The following is a 20162-nucleotide window of genomic DNA, read 5'->3' on the forward strand; positions in this document are numbered from 1 at the left end:
AGTTTTTTTCAAATAATGAATTTTTATCCCTAATGTTGGTATCTTTGTGTTTATCAAACACTTTGCTATAGTTGAACCCTTTTTTGTCCTTTGTACCTAATCTGTTCCACTGATCAACTGGTCTATTTCTTAGCCAATACCAAATGGTTTTGGTGACTGCTGCTATAATATAGCTTTAGATCAGGTATACCTAGACCACCTTCATCTGTAAATTAGTCTTCCTTCTAATTAGATACAGAGAAATACATCTTCAGGAAGCCTTGAACCAATCTACAAAATCTCTCCCCTTTGGACCATTTCCAGAATCCAGAGCCAGCTTTTCCAGCAACTGAGTATGATAGGAACCCTCAAACAGGCAAATTTTCCATTTCAGATTTCATCCCCTCTCTAGCTTAAGAAATAACCAATTATGTATGTCAGGTTAATTCTTAGAAATAAACAGCAACAGAGCCTGAAGGGATGGTTATAACTTATTTTTATCAATGTTATGACAAGTATTGTGCCATCTTCTCTATTCTTAAAGAATCTTTGGAAATAGGTAATTAGCACAATAATTAATGCAAAATTCATCTATGATGGAGACTTAAAATTTATTTGAAAATATCAGGTATAAAACAATGGAATAGATAATAAATTGTAAAAATAAAAATATCCTATCCCAGTTTTCCATTGTTATCTCCTGTTTTTCTTCCTTGGCAACACAGAAAAGTGACAAATGAAAACTGTACTTAGACCTCACTTCAAGTAAAATATCAAAGATGCTTTTACTGTTTACTTGAATTTACACAGTGTTGGAAAACCTTAACTGAATTGTCTGTTTTGCTAGGCCATTCCATTGGATCCTGGTTCACAGATGCTGTGTGAGCTAAATAAATTATTCATTGACTTGAACCTTTTTCAAATATAAAGTTCCAAAAACATGCAATATGGGTGCCTTTTAGTAAATATAATTAAGAAAATGACAGCCAGTCTTGGTTCACGAGTGTTTTAATGACCAGAAGAGTATGAGAATATTCAGTGGTTTAAAATAGTCAATGTATAGAAAAGCAAAAAAAGTCAAGATTTTGAACATCATCTGCTCAGGGAACCCTCTTACACTTTATCAGGATTTTCACTATTTCACTGTAATAGTCCAGTCCCCTATCTCAGTGTCACAATGTCCAAGTCTACTATGACCTGCTTAGATTTCCCTTCCAGCTCTGATGCTTGTAACATGATTTCTTTGCTCTGAAGAGATTGTCTTCCAAGTAGCTCAGAACACGTTCTTGTCATCAAGGAACCTCATTCCACCTTGAGGTCACTATCCCTGGGATGAGTCTCGGACTACAGATCCCTGAGGCCCACAGGCAGAGGTAGGGTTCACAGGAGTTTCAAGTAAACAAGTGATAAATCATACATCTCTTCCTGTGATCAGCTGCTCCAGTCCATATGCAGTCATTGACAGGATGGCTTAAATACACCGGGCTATATTTTCCTAACTTCTTCCTAGTCCGATCCTTTTGTGCTGAATACAGAGACCAGCCTACCTACAAAAAAGTGTTCACACGTGCTGATGGAAATTTAATCTTGGAGAAAACCGTTTTTCCCACTGACTTGTATACTATTCAGCAAACAGTCTGAGTGTCTGAAATTCTGACAACTCCAGCTTTAGAGTGATCAGGGTCCCAAACAGGACTCTTAGGAGTGTTCCAGAAAAGAGAGAAGAGGGCGTTTATTAGGGTTTTCCCTATGCTAACTAAGGAAAGGTGAGATTCTTTGTGCCAGAACTAGAGAGGTCATCTCCCCTTCTCCCATTAGTTGGCTCCCGGGGGCACACGCTCCACTAGGAGACCAGACTGAGATTCTGCTAGCTCTCTGAGGAAATCTCGTCCTTCTGTCCCAGATCTCGAGAGGAAGAGGAGCAGTTTCTACAGCAGGGAAGTCGCTGTCCCTGTAGGCCGGACTAGTTAGGTGCTTCCAGACAGCGCGTGCCATCTCTTCACCAGCTCCTTGGGCTTATTGATCATCTCGTTCCAATGTTCCAGTTCTTTCCCCCTTGTGTACATGAAGGGTCCTACTACCACACGGCCCAGCTGGTGGCTTTCTGGATTAAAAAGAGAGGTGGGGTGGGGGAACAGCTCAGTTACTCTCTTCTGTACGGGTTGGGGCTCCCACAGCCACCCACTTTTGATTTAAGGAAGTAGCAAATTCATTCTCCCCACAGAGGAGAAAGCGGGCATCAGCTACAGCCTTGAACTTGGACTCCACTGTCTACAGCCCTATCTTCTACAAAATATTGATAGAGTCCTCCAAAATCCAATTAACCAATGAGGGCCCCTCTTTTCTAGTGGTGGGCACTCTCCTCCCTCAGAGCCCTATCCTCCCTCCTGATGAGAGCTGGTGCAGGAGACACATGGAAACTGTGATCCTGGGAGAGTCACCTTCTGTCTCAGATTCCTCCATTGGTAAAATGGAGATAACACCCTCCAGGACAGTGGTGAGGATCAAGTGAGGAATAATTGTAAAGCTTCTGCTACAGAGGCTGCAGAAATGCTTATTACTCTCATTATTGCTGCTGCTGCTACTACTACTACTACTATGAGGTCCTTTCAAGTCTGGGTCAGAAAGAGGAGCCGCCTTACTGTCCCCGTCCGTGTTCTGCAGCACCGTCAGGCTCAGACTTGCAGTGTCCAGAGCCTCAGGATCCGCCTTGAAGCTAAAAGTCTCGTTGTACACGGGGTTGGGGGAGCCCAGGACAGCTGAGGTCTTCTTGCATTTGACGAATTTGTTGTGGTTCATCAGCGACACTTTGACAGACACGCCTAGAAAACCCAGGGGAGAATCACTGGGAGACTAAAGAGGGAACCCCCACTTATCTTCTCTCGGGAAGGCCACAGAAGCGGCTACTGGAAGCTTCTGGATGGAATGAACCAGCCAGGAGAAGCCAAATGCCCGTGGCCCCCAAGAGGAACCAGACAGTGTCCCCCTCCCCCACTTCTAGAACACTTTGGCAAACAAGCCGGGCCCAGGAACTGAGCCAGCGTGCCGTGATCATGCAGCCAGGGGCCATTGCCAAAAGGAAACGGGTTCATTATTTTAATGGCTTCCTAGCATGACCGACCATCTCCGGGGTCGGCCCTCCCTACCGCCAAAAGAAAAGGGGGGGTCCCCGGCTTCCCCCCTCCACACCGAGCCTCCAGCCCACTTGTCATGGACTCAAACCCAAACTCCTGGAGGCTGGCGGGGAGGGGGAGGGGAGATGATTAGTGACAGAAGGCAAGGAAGGCTTCCTGGAGGAGGAGAGTAAAGGAAGGGATAAAAGAAGGGTGGGAAGTGGCAGGGGGGACGGCGTGAACATGGCGCCGGAAGAGCTCAGGGCGCAGCGGCGCCTAATTCAGCTTAGCCCAGCTCAGAGACGCCCACCTGACTTTCAGGAGCAGCTCAGACTGGGGAAGCTCCGTGGCCGGGGGATGGAGTAGGGCCTCTGGGCAGGAAGATCGGGGTCAAGGCTGGCCTCTGACCTTACTCAGCGGCTGTGGGAGCCTGGCCAGTCATTTAACCCTGGAGGCCTCCCCTCCCCTCAAACAAGAAGTAGCTGAAGTTCTGCCGTCTCTTCTGTGTTGTGCAGTATCTGGAAAATTCTAAGGGCCCTTTCTCAACAAGATGTAGTCAAGTGCACGCATAAAAGGCAGCCACGGGTGACATGTAAAATGTTATGTGTGCATGCGCACTCCCGCCACCAGGGGGCGCAGCGGAGAGCGCGGGAGCTTGGGATCCCGAAAGTCTGCCCGAGTTCCAGTGCGCCCCGACTCTCACTGGCAGTGACCGCGCTCCCGCAGCGCCTCCTCCGTAACGTGGGCTGGGAAGGAGTGGCCAGTGACCCCCGTGCCCGCGAGGAAACCCCAGCGGGGGCGCAAGAAAGCGGAACGCGGCCCACCTCTCCCTGAATGAGGTATGAACGTGTGTGTATGCATAGGAATGCATCCACACGTATTTGTGCATTGCATACATGTGCGCTGTACACGTGTACATGTGTCTGCATGTATAAGAGCGCATTGTGTGCGCGTGGGGTTGTGCATGTATGTGTACACGTGTGTGCGTGCCTATCAATGTGTTGTGTGCATTGTGTGCGCATGTGTAGGAATGCATGTATGTGCGTGTGGATGTGTGTGTGTGAGTGTGAGTGTGCATCTGTAGGATTAGCCCAGAAGAAAGGTGAGACGCGCAGCATGGGAGAATCCCCCAGCCCCACGTTCCCAGGGGCGGAGCTCTCCTCCTTTTATCTTAGATAAAGGATGTCTAAGTACTTTGTACTTATTTGCGTCTAACGGCTTCCTCATTATTTCCTATCACCTCATCCATGCACTTGTCTCCCCATCAGGGTGGGAGCTCCCTCTCTGCTGCCGTCTTTGTGCCGCTATCCCTCTCCACCCACAGCGTCTGCCCCCACTGTCCTGCTTTCTGATTCAGGAACCGCCTGATTCATCCCCCCATTTAACAGGTTAAGAAACCGAGTCCCAGGCGAGGGCCGAGGACCCGAGGGGGCAGCGAGCAAGCGTGGGAGGCGTCGGGCTTCGGGCCGGGATTCTTTGTGCTGCACCAAAAATGAAAGGGAGCACAACGTAACTACCAACTGAGACGCAGGACGAGTTGAAGGATCTGGGAATGTTTAGCCCGAACAAAGGTCTGAGTTAGGGTTTTCAAACACTTAAAAGACCAGAAGCTGCGGGCGGCGAGTGTGTGCGAGGAAGCCTGGCCGCTGACTACCCCGGGACTGCAGGGCCCGCCGCCAGGGAATGGGCGCTGTCACAAGCGGCCTCAAGCAGGAGCCGAGAGGGGCCACAGAACAGTCCTGTCCGGGTAAAGACCGCGTTAGAGGCTCTGAGGTTCTTCCGCTTCTGAGACTTTGTGATTCTGTGGAGTCTGAAGAAACGGGCCTGGAAAGTGGATAGTTCCCCCTCCGCAACATGTACATTGGAAAAGAGAAGGAAAAGGTTCCAAAGTTGATCCCTTTGTGAGAACCAACTTTTCTAGTAGAAAGTTGATCCCTTAGGGCAGAAACTCTGAAGGGGGGGGGGCTACATGTCCCCGCAGGTGCCAGGGCTTTGGATAGATTTCTGGGATGCCACGAACTTGTATAGGAAAAAATATTCCTTTTTCCCACTAACTTCTAACTGAAATTTAACATTTTCTTTCATCATGAATGCTGGCAACAAAATGTCATTCTCAGAGATGGCTCCACAGGCTTCACCAGGTTGCCAAAGTGGTCCATGGTACCCGGCCCAGGAACCATCCCGGGAGGACCAGCCCAGAGGACCAGCCCTGGAGAACTAACCCCAGGGACCAGCCCGGGGGACCAGCCCTGGAGGACTAACCCAGGGGACCAGCCCTGGAGAACTAACCCCGGGGACCAGCCCTAGAGGACTAACCCAGGGGACCAGCCCTGGTGACCAGCCCTGGAGGGCCAACCCAGGGGACCAGCCTGGGGGACCAGCCCTGGAGGACTAACCCTGGGGACCAGCCCTGGGGACCAGCCCTGGAGGACTAACCCCGGGGACCAGCCCAGAGGACCAGCCCTGGAGGACTAACCCAGGGGACCAGCCCAGAGGACCAGCCCTGGAGGACTAACCCCGGGGACCAGCCCAGAGGACCAGCCCTGGAGGACTAACCCCGGGGACCAGCCCAGAGGACCAGCCCTGGAGGACTAACCCAGGGGACCAGCCCAGAGGACCAGCCCTGGAGGACTAACCCCGGGGACCAGCCCAGAGGACCAGCCCTGGAGAACTAACCCAGGGGACCAGCCCTGGAGGACTAACCCCGGGGACCAGCCCGGGGGACCAGCCCTGGAGGACTAACCCCGGGGACCAGCCCTGGAGGACTAACCCAGGGGACCAGCCCTGGAGGACTAACCCCGGGGACCAGCCCTGGAGGACTAACCCCGGGGACCAGCCCAGAGGACCAGCCCTGGAGGACTAACCCAGGGGACCAGCCCAGAGGACCAGCCCTGGAGGACTAACCCAGGGGACCAGCCCTGGGGACCAGCCCTGGAGGACTAACCCAGGGGACCAGCCCTGGGGACCAGCCCTGGAGGACTAATCCCGGGGACCAGCCCTGGAGGACTAACCCAGGGGGACCAGCCCTGGAAGACTAACCCCGGGAACCAGCCCTGGGGACCAGCCCTGGAGGACTAACCCCCGGGGACCAGCCCAGAGGACCAGCCCTGGAGGACTAACCCAGGGGACCAGCCCTGGGGACCAGCCCTGGAGGACTAACCCAGGGGACCAGCCCTGGAGAACTAACCCCGGGGACCAGCCCTAGAGGACTAACCCAGGGGACCAGCCCTGGTGACCAGCCCTGGAGGACCAACCCAGGGGACCAGCCTGGGGGACCAGCCCTGGAGGACTAACCCTGGGGACCAGCCCTGGGGACCAGCCCTGGAGGACTAACCCCGGGGACCAGCCCTGGGGACCAGCCCTGGAGGACTAACCCAGGGGACCAGCCCTGGAGGACTAACCCTGGGGACCAGCCCTGGAGGACTAACCCAGGGGACCAGCCCTGGGGACCAGCCCTGGAGGACTAACCCCAGGGACCAGCCCGGGGGACCAGCCCTGGAGGACTAACCCAGGGGACCAGCCCTGGAGAACTAACCCCGGGGACCAGCCCTAGAGGACTAACCCAGGGGACCAGCCCTGGTGACCAGCCCTGGAGGACCAACCCAGGGGACCAGCCTGGGGGACCAGCCCTGGAGGACTAACCCTGGGGACCAGCCCTGGAGGACTAACCCCGGGGACCAGCCCAGAGGACCAGCCCTGGAGGACTAACCCCGGGGACCAGCCCGGGGGACCAGCCCTGGAGGACTAACCCAGGGGACCAGCCCAGAGGACCAGCCCTGGAGGACTAACCCCGGGGACCAGCCCAGAGGACCAGCCCTGGAGGACTAACCCAGGGGACCAGCCCTGGGGACCAGCCCTGGAGGACTAACCCCGGGGACCAGCCCAGAGGACCAGCCCTGGAGAACTAACCCAGGGGACCAGCCCTGGAGGACTAACCCCGGGGACCAGCCCTGGAGGACTAACCCCGGGGACCAGCCCTGGAGGACTAACCCCGGGGACCAGCCCAGAGGACCAGCCCTGGAGGACTAATCCAGGGGACCAGCCCTGGGGACCAGCCCTGGAGGACTAATCCCGGGGACCAGCCCTGGAGGACTAACCCAGGGGGACCAGCCCTGGAAGACTAACCCCGGGAACCAGCCCTGGGGACCAGCCCTGGAGGACTAACCCCCGGGGACCAGCCCAGAGGACCAGCCCTGGAGGACTAACCCAGGGGACCAGCCCTGGGGACCAGCCCTGGAGGACTAACCCAGGGGACCAGCCCTGGGGACCAGCCCTGGAGGACTAACCCCAGGGACCAGCCCTGGAGAACTAACCCCGGGGACCAGCCCTAGAGGACTAACCCAGGGGACCAGCCCTGGTGACCAGCCCTGGAGGACCAACCCAGGGGACCAGCCTGGGGGACCAGCCCTGGAGGACTAACCCTGGGGACCAGCCCTGGGGACCAGCCCTGGAGGACTAACCCCGGGGACCAGCCCAGAGGACCAGCCCTGGAGGACTAACCCCGGGGACCAGCCCAGAGGACCAGCCCTGGAGGACTAACCCCGGGGACCAGCCCAGAGGACCAGCCCTGGAGGACTAACCCCGGGGACCAGCCCAGAGGACCAGCCCTGGAGGACTAACCCAGGGGACCAGCCCTGGGGACCAGCCCTGGAGGACTAACCCCGGGGACCAGCCCAGAGGACCAGCCCTGGAGAACTAACCCAGGGGACCAGCCCTGGAGGACTAACCCCGGGGACCAGCCCAGAGGACCAGCCCTGGAGGACTAACCCCGGGGACCAGCCCTGGAGGACTAACCCCGGGGACCAGCCCAGAGGACCAGCCCTGGAGGACTAACCCCGGGGACCAGCCCAGAGGACCAGCCCTGGAGGACTAACCCAGGGGACCAGCCCTGGGGACCAGCCCTGGAGGACTAACCCCGGGGACCAGCCCAGAGGACCAGCCCTGGAGAACTAACCCAGGGGACCAGCCCTGGAGGACTAACCCCGGGGACCAGCCCGGGGGACCAGCCCTGGAGGACTAACCCAGGGGACCAGCCCTGGAGGACTAACCCCAGGGACCAGCCCTGGAGGACTAACCCCGGGGACCAGCCCAGAGGACCAGCCCTGGAGGACTAACCCAGGGGACCAGCCCAGAGGACCAGCCCTGGAGGACTAACCCAGGGGACCAGCCCTGTGGACCAGCCCTGGAGGACTAACCCAGGGGACCAGCCCTGGGGACCAGCCCTGGAGGACTAACCCAGGGGACCAGCCCTGGGGACCAGCCCTGGAGGACTAACCCAGGGGACCAGCCCTGGAGGACTAACCCTGGGGACCAGCCCTGGAGGACTAACCCTGGGGACCAGCCCGGAGGACCAGCCCTGGAGGACTAACCCAGGGGACCAGCCCTGGAGGACTAACCCAGGGGACCAGCCCTGGAGGACTAACCCAGGGGACCAGCCCTGGAGGACTAACCCCGGGGACCAGCCTGGAGGACTAACCCAGAGGACCAGCCCGGAGGACCACCGTAACAAAAGCTAAATTCCAGGACATCATCTATATCTGCGAAAGGCGGGCAGAACTCACTGACAACATTCCTGTCATCCTGGAACTTCAAGCCCCTGGCTCTCAGCACCACCACAGTCAGGCGTCCCAGGTAGTCATTGTAACTGAGAGAGAACTGGATGTCCCCAAACTCGGATGGGGGCTGCGGAGAACAGAAGGAACAGTCAGCTTTAGGGAAGAGATTTATTTAAACATGGCAAGCGGCTTCCCGGAAATGCCAAACCATTAGCCTTCTCCAACAGCCAGAGTGATTTACTGAAGGTAGGGAGCCCTCCAACACCCCTCCCATCCTCACCCCCCCCCCCCCCCCGCTGGAACTCTCTCTCCCCGCCTCCCCCATTTGCCCTCCTAGCTTACTTCAAGGACCACCTCCTATAGAAGGCCTATTCTAACGCCCTCCGCCATATTAATGTCTCTCTTTAGCCCAATATGACTACATATAATGTATATAATTTCTTTGTTTTTATATCTATCTATATGTGCAAATGTTGTTTCCCTTCAACAAAACTTAAAGTTCTTACTTTTATCTTAAATTCATAGGACTGAGCAGTGTCTGGAGCATAGAAGGTGTTTTATTTTGATAGTGCCAATTGATAGATAATCTTTACGCTCTCTTCTTGGCTCCAAATCTATGATGTCCTGATTGCAATCAGGTCACCAAAGCAGACTTTGAAGTCAGAATACTTGCATCTAAGTAATTTTTTTCTGGACAATTTCCTTAAGTGTTTATATTCTTTGCAAAATTTCTGCCTCTCTGAGATTAATATTGTAGATAATTAATGTTTGCTGACTTTTTCACCATTTCTTATATAGACAGCACAATGGTCAGATGGTTTCCTGGGCTCGTCCATGGTTGATGCTGTTTTACGAGACTGTCCCTTAAGGGAAAATCAGTAGTTTTGGGGATGGATTTTTTTTTCATTATGTTACCCTGACAACCAGGACAAGAGAAGATGTGGTATATTCTCATGAAGCCCTCTCCCCATCTCTATAAAGTCATAGGGGAGAGATGTCTTATCATGTCTCTATTACGGAGCCAAAATTGTTCTTTGTAATTTTGCAGTTCTCTTTTTTTTATTATTATTTTCTGGTTATGTTCTTTTCCATTTACACCAAACTAATTCTTAATATCTAAAAAAGCAAATTGGAGGAAGGGCTTTTTTAGCTGGCTGGATACCTAGCTGAGAGCTATGACACAGTCATCTCTTCCCTCTAGCAATCAATTACCCGTCAATTCAAGGCAGCACAGTGTATTGGGAATGGCAGTGGAGTTAGAGTCAAAGGAATCTGAGTTTCAGTAAATCAGTGAAAAAAAATCTTTCTGGCCCTCAGTTTCCTTCTCCACCAAGGAAGGAGTTGCACTAAATGATTTGCAATGTGCCTTTCCCAAGCTTCAGTGATCCTTACCAAATCTACCCCAGTGTTCTACTGGAATCCTGCCACAACCTAAGAAGTTGCTTCGCTACCACAAGGTGATATTTGCTTAATTAATTTAACCTTTAATTAGCCACCTACCTCCAGGCTCTCTGCTTCTAAGTCTCTCCAGACAATGGACCGGCTATCGCTTGTTAGTATCTCATCTTTCAGTGGGAAGAGCACTTGGCCCAGGAGGTGATGCTTCCTTTGCTTGTTCACGTGAAACACTGAAAACTTCAGCACCCTCCGAGTGACTGTTCTACTGGATACCTGGGGGGATGGAGACCCAGGAGCAAGTCAAGTGCCAAAAAGGCATCTGGAAGGTTGCTTTGGTTTTTCAATTAATCATTTTTTTTCTCCCTCTCACCTACCTTCTTTCCATTAAAGGTGGGGAAGGAAAAGTGGAGAGGAGCCAGTAGAAACAATCGTATAAAAAATACACATAATCAAACAAAACAAATCCCCTCATTGGCCAGGTTCAAAAACTGACTCTGGACAAGTTGTACCAAACTTAATCCTACAGTATCAGACTCATACAGAAATATGGATCAGTAATCCATATAGCAGAATCCCTGTGGGTCACATTTTAACTTAGTTTTAAAACATAATATTATTTATGCTTTGTTGTATTTTTATTTATTTTGTTAAATAGTTCCTATTACATTTTAATATGTCTGGCCATACTCAGGAGAGTTGGGCTATACAAAACAGGTTTGATACATTCTCTACATAATCTTTTAAGCCTATAAGTTGCAGAGAAGATGCCAATTTGTATTGGTAGAGAAGAGTTCCCTGGATCAATGAAATTTCTAGTCCAGTCTCCGAGCTCCCTTTGATAACTACACCCAAAGTGTTGATTAATTCATATGAACTTTCATGGTGTTTAACAGAGGATCTCAGGGCCTTCCTATCTTCAACATTTTAAATTTCTTATTTTCTTAATTTCTGATTTCTCAACTTCTTATACTTATTTTCTATCTTAATTTCTAATCTTAATTTTTTATTTCTTATACTTCTTATTTTCTTATTTTTAATCTTAATTTCTAATACTGTAATTTAAGTGAACATATTCTTGAGTCTATTATGTTAAGTGACACTTATGATTTTTTGTTTTAATCAAGCAATAGTGTATCAGGGCCATTCTACCCCACTCTGTCCTTCACTTTATATTCTCTGTATATATTTACATATTGGTTCCTCCATCAGAATATGAGCTTATTGAAGACAGGGATTATTTTTTTCATTCCCCTCTCTCTCCACATTTTATTGCATCCCCAATGTAAATATTCATAATAAATGCCTATTGGTGTACTGAGGATAACAGATGGGCCACTGCATACATGGGAAACTAAAAGGGAAGCAAGCTCCTATTCAAACAAGACCAAAACTTTTCCAGGATGGACCTCTAGGTTCCTCTATTCTGTTCCCCAGGGAAGTCGGTACCTGGAAAATGAAGTTTTCATCAAATTGTGGGTTGGATGTTTTCCGTTTCACTTTGGACTGCAGAAAGCGCCTCTCGTCAGGCAGCAGATAGAGCTTCACCAAGGGACTGCAAGTCTCTGATGGGGAAGGGGTCTGCAACTTCCGGGCCTTGATCAGGCCCACCAGAAGCCTCTCGGCCTCCTGCTCATACTCCACTGTGAACCACAGCCTCCCCAGGCAGCCTTCAGGAAAGTCAGTCTCACTCTTGTCCTCAGGAAACTTGTAAAGCTCTGGATTGATTGTCCCAACCACATATGCACCCCCTGCAACAGACACATCATGGACTTCAAAAGGAGGAGGAAACGCCCATATGTAACAGACAGGAAACCTTTCCTGAGATTACTTTTGTTTTCCTACAAGGAAACCAGTTCAGGTGAGCCAGGTGAGTGGGTACTAGAAGCTTCAGGCTTCCACATTCATCATGACCTATAAATTGTCAAGGTAGCCTGAGAGAAAGGTGCCTCTGGATCCAGTTTCTGTATTGGATAAAGGAGGCAGCTCCAGAATTTAGAAGTCAGAAGAATTATACACAGGTAGTCAGGTCTAGATCCAGACCTAGTCTCCAAGAAGGTAAACCCAGGTTCAAGTCCCATCTCTGATGTATATTGACCATGTGACATTGGAGAAATCACTTTACCATAATTACTACTGGCATCTCTCCAAGATCACCAGTTGCAGAACAGTTACTGATTTGCCCTAAAGGAGGTAATTTCCTAACTGGCATTTCCCAATAACAATAAAATCACAAGTGTAGACTAAAAAAGAAAAAAGAAGAGAGAAAGTTTCAACCAAACTTTTCCACTCAAAGAAAGCTCCTGTTTTAACTGTTTTAACTCACACTATTCCTCTTTCCTAGAATGGTCTGTAATTTCCAGAGATACCCTTCAATTTGTGATCCTTCTTCTTATGACAAAAAGCAACAGATAGCAAACATTTGGAAGCATATGTAAAGGTCTCAACCTCTTCAATGAAAAGACTTTTCTTTCTTTGCTACTTAATGACATTTTCCTCAATGAAGCCTTGGGCCATCTGAGCTCACAGAAAGTTTTCCAAATTCTATTTAAATGTAAACATTTTAAAGAATCCACTAAGGTATATGCAAAATATTTATATGTAAAAGTCTTTCTAAATCACCAGCAGAATTTGTTGTTTGACATTAAAATTATTCCATTTAACCATTATATGTCTTGAAATTTTGTAGCATAATATTTCTTTGTGAAGGCACTTTGTAGATTCCTTCAATTGGCATTTCCTTTTCTGAGTTAAAAAGTTCTGAGAAGTTTCTTGTATTATTTTTTGCATTATGTTCAAGTTTTTGTTTTGGTGAATGCTTTTGGGAAATCTGTAATCCTTCCGTTGTTTCTGTGCATTCCTGTCTTTGATGTTTGCTTGTATAGACATCCTATTTAATTTTTTTTAATTTTTATTTTTTAAATTTAATTTTATAATTATAACATTTTTTTGACATTGCATATGCATAAGTAATTTTTTACAGCATTATCCCTTGCACTCCCTTCTGTTCCGAATTTTCCCCTCCTTCCCTCCACCCCCTCTCTTAGATGGCATGCATTACCATATATATTAAATATGTTATAGTATATCTTAGATACAATATATATCATATTTCATTTTAATGTTATTGATTTTTGCTTCTCTTCTCCCAGATTGTCCCTCATTTCTGTATATCTGCATTTCTAATCTGTCACTCCCTCTTGTTTCTGTGAAATCAACCACCATCAATTTACATTTTTCTGTTCTGCCAATTACTTCTGAAAAAGTGGGAAAAAAAATTTGCTTTCAGAATTCTTAGTTCTCTCTCTCTTTTTTTTTCCCCCTGAAGCTGGGGTTAAGTGACTTTCCCAGGGTCACACAGCCAGGAAGTGTTAAGTGTCTGGGGTCAAATTTGAGCTCAGGTCCTCCTGACTTCCGCTGCCTAGTGACCCCTTAGTTCTCTCTTAAAGCATTCAAGGGCATCCCACTGTGATTCATGCTCTCTTGATAATTCACAGGATCCCCTGACTCCTCAGCACTGATTCATTTTCCCTTTGCCTCAGCATATTTTTCCTAGATGTCTTAATTTTAGTCTTTTTTCCTTGTATTCCTCCACTGCTCACTTTATAACTCTCTGCTCTCTGATGATACTTTCTCCAGCTGAGCATACTTCACAGCTGTCTCAACTTCCTTTAAAATGGGTAATTCACATTTCACCAGCCTTGATCTGTGCTCCAAGTGTCTTTTGGGGACACAGAACTGGCCCCAGCTGGATGTCAGTCTCCTTTGCTTCAAGCCCAGTGGAGCCATATACACTCCAACATCCTGGACCAGTTCCGTGTTCATCACAGTGTTCCAGCACAGAGTGCTATACCGTAGTTCTAGCAGGAAAATGTCTGCCTGTTGGCTTCCCGTGTTACAGAAATGGTGGGAGGTAGGAGGTGGGAGGGGGAGCTTTGAGTTCTATTGCAAGACTGTTGATCAGCTTGTACAGCTCTGCCAGTATATGGCAGCCAATGGGAGAGGGGTTGGGAAATAGGAATTAGCTTTCTTTCCCTTAGGGCGTTAGATCCTGGAAATAGGTTAAAATTCGTCCTCTCTTGTATATTACTCTTAATTTGGAGAAATTTGAGAGATCATGAGAATCTAGGGAAGTATCTACTACTACATCTTATTAGTCACAGAATCTGGAACCTTTCTAGTCCCTTCTAGTCCCTTCTGGGCATTCCATACTCTAACCAAATTGGCTAATTCTCTGCTAATTCTCTCCCTAATCTTCACCAAAACATACTGTGTTCCACCTTTCAGATTGGCTAAAATAATGATAAATGTTGGAGGGGATATGGGAAAACAGATACTAGTGCATCATTGGTGGATTGTGAAATAATGCAACCATTCTGGAGAGCAATTTGGAACTATTCTGGGTCTGTATCCCAAAGAGATAATAAAAGAGGGAAAAGGACCCATATGTGCAAAAATGTTTATAGCAGATCTTTTGGCAATTAGTAGAACTAATAACTGAGTGGGTGCCCATCAGTTGTGGAATGGCTAAATAAGTTATAGTACATGAATGTATACAATATTACATATTCTATAAGAAATGATGAGCAGGCTGATTTCAAAAAGGCCTGGAAAGACTTATAGGAACAGATGCTGAGTAAAGTGAATAGAACCAGGAAAACATTGTACACAGTAACAACAAGATTATGTAATGACCAACTATGATGAATTTGGTTCTTTTCCAAAGTGATTCAAGGCAATTCCAATAGATTTGTGATGGAACATGCCATCTACAACAGAGACAGAATTTAAATCAAAGCATAGTTCACCTTTTTTGGTGGTGGTGGTTGTTTGCTTGCTTTATTTTTCTTATGTTTTTTCCCTTTTAATCTGATTTTTCTTGTACAGCATGTGTTTAGAAGAATTGTACATGTTTAACCACATTGTATTGCTTGCTGTCTTGGGGAAGGAGAAAGGAGGAAAGAGGGAGAAAAATTTTGAACACAGATTTTGAAAAGATGAATGTTGAAAACTTTTTGCATATATTTGGAAAAATAAAATACTATTAAAAACATTTTGTTCCCTCTGTGGGTTACTCACTTTGTTCCCAATGTCCGGCATGCTCTCAGTCCCTTTGGTGAATAGATGCCCATCCTTCAAAGCCCAACTCAAATGCTGCCTCTTCCATGAAGCCCCCTCGATCTCTATACTGAGAAGTTACAATCTTTCCCCCAGACAATCAATAGTATTTTGGCAATGCTCTGATGTGTTTTTTCGTGAAAAATTTTGCATTACTTCCAATTTGTTTCCTCTAATTTTTTCCCTTTTTGATTTGATTTTTTCTTGTGCAGCACAATAATTATATAAATATGTGTACATATATTGGATTTAACACATATTTTTAACATTTTTAACATATATTGAATTACTTGTCATCTAGGGGAGAAGGTAGGGGGTAAGGGATGGAAAAATTTGGAACACGAGTTTTTGCAAGGGTTAATGTCAAAAAATTATCCCTGTATATGTTTTGAAAATAAAAAGCTGAAACTAAAAGAAATAAAAAAAGAAAAAATTTGCATTACAGTTAATTTGGTCTATATCTTATCACTTTATTAGACTAAATCCATGAGTATCAGTATCACAGTGGATGTAAATCTTAATCTATCTCACCACCATCAAAGAATTCAGTATCCAAAGAGAACATCATTAAAGTCTAAAGTGAGTAGTGCAGTTTACTTACCAAGTGAATGAAAAGATGATCGAGGCAGGAATTCTGGGGCAATGTATGGATCACTCTCATCCTGGATTCTCTCTCCATTGGTTAGAGTAATCCAATCTCTGCCATGGAAGGAGGGAGGAACAACAAATGGGATACCTTTGGTTCTGTTTACAAAAGCAAAGATGGAAAAAATTAAATGACCAGAATAAAAGAAGGCAATAGGTTCATAAAACAAGAATGAAAGAGAGGGGAGGATGAAGATGAAGAAATAAATATGTAAATTGGCAGTATTGATTCTACTTCAGGGTCTCTTATTGCAGCTTATTAGGAATTTCCAAATTAAATTAAAGAGAAAGACCCTGAGGCTGCCTTCCTACTGGGACAGCTGGTGGCACAGTGGACTGAGCGCAGGGACTGAAGTCAGAAAGCTCTGATTTCGAATCCAGCCTCAAACATTTAATTTAGACAAGTTACTTTAGTTCGGTTTCCTTAATTGTAAAAGGGGAAAAATAATACCTTCTAGGATTACTGTAATAAATGAGATATTTGCAAAGCCCTTAGCAAGACTGGCACTATATAAATGATGCTTATCGTTATTATTATCATTACACCCTCCAGACTTTTCAAACCCAAACCACCATCTGACTTGCTGCTCCTTAAGTATCCCTTAGTCTTGCCACCTTTCCTGAAGCTGAACTCTTATAAATATTTTGTTTCCCCCAATTAGAGTGTGAGTTCTTTGAGATCAAGGGACTGACTCATTTTCTTCTACTTATTCCTAGTGCTTAGCACATAGTAAATACTTAATAAATGCTTTTTCCCCATTTTCTCTCATTCTTTCAGGAATAGAAGCAAATCTCTATATTCACTCACACCCAAGACTTCATCTTTTAGGGGGAAAATGCCAAAGTCCCAAACCAAACCAAATGACCAGGACGATAAACTCACTACAGCAGGTCAGAGATGCTCCAGCCTACTCCCTTAGTCTGGCTTATTTAGTTTTTCTTCCCTCCTCCCTTGTTTTTCCTCTCCCTTCCCATGTCATTAGGAGGGCTGATGACCATTCACCTGTTGGGCTGGATCACTGCTGACTGAGAAGGATACTTCTCCTGTCCCCCAGCAAGAGATGGCGTTCCAGTCAGCTCCTCATAGGCAGAGGCGACACACAGCTTCTTCCAGAGACAATAGCCCATGATCCCAATCAGAACCAGCAACAGCAGCCCTGCGATCACTCCTCCGGCCACTATGATTACCTGTTCTGGAACCACAGAGAACCAAGTAGGGCTCACTTTTAAGTAAGAGCTCCAAGAAATATTTCCTTAAGCTCAAATACTGTCCCCTCAGTCAGGTTCATCCCAGAGGATCTTCTCTAACACTTTCTCCCATGTCTTTACCACCCAGCCTTGCCCAGCCACCAAATTGTTAAGCAAGGGACAGGATTTCAAGTTGAAAAAGAAAAAAAATCAAGATTCTCAAAAAAAAAAACTGTCTTCCCAATGCCCTTAACATTGCCTTCTGAGTCACAGGAAACAGAAAATGTGGCTATGTTTCTTTTGGGGGGACAGAGGAAAAGAAAAAGGAAGGGGGCCAAGAAAACACTCAAATAGCCAATGACTGGATTTTTAAGGAATTACAATCCAAGCAAAACACAGATGCTCGTCCTTGCCTTTCCTTTTGTGGATCTCTTTCCCTTCGTGGGGAAGTTGGTCTCAGCCAATGCCTGGTATTAAATGATTCCTGGTAATTATGATATAGTGGATGGAGAGTCTGACCTTGGAGCCAAGACCTGGGTTCATGTCTTCCTTCTAATACATAACGGTTAAAAGAAATTAATGCCCCAGCTATATCTCCAGGCATTTGGAGTGATCCTGAATTTACTAATAAGAAGGAAAAATTGAGCTATGCATAAGCAATTACAGCAAATATTTATCAATCCAGATGATGGAGTGAATTTAGTGCTTAGGGTTATGAAAAATCAAATTAAAATCCTGCATCAGACATTTGCTAACTATGTACTCCCAGCCAAATCATTTAATTTCTCAGCCTTGATTTCCCTATCTATAAAACAAAAAATGAGGGTTCTTGTGAGGATAGCCTATGTGAAGCATTTTGCAGACCCTAAATCATTTTCAAATTACTAGTTATTAAGTGCCTACTAAGTACAAAACTAAGTGCTGACATTACAAAAATACATTGGACATAGAATAACCTCTCTGTATGTAGTTCATTCCTGGCTCAGTAAGTGCTATGAAAATGAACTTTAATTGCCTTTTTGTTTTTATAGGCACACCCACCAATCAAAATACCCCTTCCTTTTCCTTTCCCAGATTCAGAACTACCCTTTAGCTTTCAGCCTAGAGCACTTCTCTGCAGGGCTTAAATCAGAAGCTTCTCCCAAAGGACTCAAACCACCTTAGAAAGAAAGAAATACAAGACAATTTGCAAAGGAAGGAAGTCGAATTTAGACTCTCAGAGGTGGGTTCAAGTCAGAATTTCATTACATCCTCATTATGACCCCTTTAGATTTCAACAGTAAAAAAATATATATATATTTGTTTTACTTACATCACAGAGCTGTAGGGATGAAACTTTTTTATTTATGTAAAGACCTATAAAAATGGCAGGTACTCCACACACAGTTGAAGAGCACTAGCTATAGACAAATAAGCATTTACACATTTCCTTAGCACAAACTGTCCTCCTGGTGGGTGGCAATGTCTAACACTGGCAGTCTTGGAGACTTTGTTTGGATATGACTAAAACTTGTCCTTTCTGGATCCCCCAGTTACACACACACACACACACACACACACACACACACACACACACACACACATTCTTCTCCTAATCCTAGGACCAGCCCAAAGGAATCATTTCTTGGGAAGGGGCTGATTTCTACTTCTTAGACAATAACACTATAAAAAACCACCCCCCTCACTCCAAACCACATCTGTCCCTCCTGCCCAGGGCAACAATGTCAAACTCTCACTGGAGTGATTCCAATTAGGATCTAGAATACTTGGTACCCAAAGAAGTCTTGGATAGATGGCACGGTGGACAGAGTCAGGAAGACTAGAATTTAAATCTTCCCTTAGACACTTAGTAGCAGGGTGACCCCCTGCCTCAGTTTCTTCAGCTGTAATAGGTGAGATCCAAGACTTTGCACAGCCCTCCCTCACTTAAATCCAAATCATTTACACGCCTTGGCATCCCTTCCGTGATGTCATGGTCCTCTACAGCAACAATAAACGAGGTCATATTTGTAAAGCTCTTAGCCCAGTATGCTCTTATGTGCTCTTAGCACATAGTAAGGCTTAACAAACGCTCATTTCCTTCTTCACCCTCCCTCAAAGCGGTTCTGACCTGGAGAAGTAAGAAAGCCAACTTGTTAAAACGCTTTATCTAGTTGGCCCACTGTAGGAATAGGAGAGCCTCCAAACCCCCCTTTTGCCCACCCGCTAGTCCGGCGGCAGGAGAGTAGAAATCTGCTGAATCCTGGCGAGTCCCCTTCTTACAAGAGGGATGTGCGAGCTCAGAAAACAACTTTTCTTCCAGCCAGACCCTTCCCAGTTTCCTGCCGCCAGCCGTCCCCAGCTGCTGCACTCCCACAGGCACCTTTGGCCGGCCCTGGACACGCACCCCAAGGCCAAGCAGGCCCAGGGTCCTTGGGGGAGGGGAGGCAGGGGGTGGAACCCGACGCTCCCCCAGCGAGCCCTGCAGATACCCCTGAGGGCAGAGCCGTGGCTTTCCAGAAAAGTCCCCTTCACCCAACCAAGCAGAGTCGGGGAAACCCCGTGAGGGTCCTTGTCCACCCGCTTGCTCGAAAGCATCCCCGCACGGCCGCGCCTCCTGCTTTGGGAAGCTACCGGGGCACTTACCAGGCATGAGTCTGGGGAACAGCCGGAGGTCCCAGAGGAGCGCCGGGGGCAGAGGACTCCCGCTCCCCACCTCGGCGGGGCACAGGAGGTGGCACAGAGCAGCAGGAGGGGTGGCCCCTGAGTTCCCTCAGCCGGGGCAGAAGCGCCAGGCGGTGACTCCCCACACACGTTGATGTCCCGGACCTCCGGCCGTTCGCTGACCTGAGACGGACGAGCGCCAGATCCGGGCTCCAGCTCCTGCTCTGGCTCCGGCTCCGGCCCCGCGCTCAGTCTCCACCCCTTCAGAGCTGACTTGGGGAGCGCCAGGAGATTTAAAGGCTGCTCTGGCTGGAGAGCCTGGGGAAGGGGGAAAGGGGCGGGCCCGCTCTTCCCCCCCCCCTTCACTCCTTCCTTCACTCCCTCCTTCCCCCCCCCCTTCCCGCACCGCGCCTCAGGAGCCCGGCCAGGGTGCAGCTGCCTCCCCGACCCTCCATGTGCCTGGTTCACTCTGCTACTTGGTGGCTGTCGGGGCATGAGTCCGTGGCAGGTGCCTGTCTGTCCGCTG

General features: G+C 47.9%; 1 protein-coding gene across 1 annotated transcript; it reads right to left on the reverse strand.

The window, feature by feature from the left end:
- Positions 1–973: 973 nt before the first annotated feature.
- Positions 974–19901, reverse strand: SYT15 (synaptotagmin 15). Its single transcript, XM_074296073.1, has 8 exons — positions 19619–19901; positions 16809–16998; positions 15762–15904; positions 11492–11793; positions 10148–10318; positions 8654–8774; positions 2622–2801; positions 974–2083 (listed from the first exon to the last, which is right to left on the reverse strand). The coding sequence occupies exons 1-8, from the start codon at positions 19623–19625 to the stop codon at positions 1947–1949; spliced, it is 1251 nt and encodes a 416-aa protein (XP_074152174.1). The 5' UTR covers positions 19626–19901; the 3' UTR covers positions 974–1946.
- Between the last annotated feature and the right edge of the window lie 261 nt (positions 19902–20162).

Source organism: Sminthopsis crassicaudata, chromosome 2, assembly GCF_048593235.1.
Source record: "Sminthopsis crassicaudata isolate SCR6 chromosome 2, ASM4859323v1, whole genome shotgun sequence".
NCBI lineage: Eukaryota > Metazoa > Chordata > Mammalia > Dasyuromorphia > Dasyuridae > Sminthopsis > Sminthopsis crassicaudata.

What these genes read in the sequence shown, in the direction of transcription:
- SYT15 (XM_074296073.1), bottom strand. An exon ending in GCAGTGATCCAGCCCAACAG is followed by an intron (nt 15,905 to 16,808) that starts GTGAATGGTCAT and finishes TTTTGTAAACAG; the next exon opens with AACCAAAGGTATCCCATTTG. An exon ending in GCAGAACACGGACGGGGACA is followed by an intron (nt 2,084 to 2,621) that starts GTAAGGCGGCTC and finishes TTTTTAATCCAG; the next exon opens with AAAGCCACCAGCTGGGCCGT.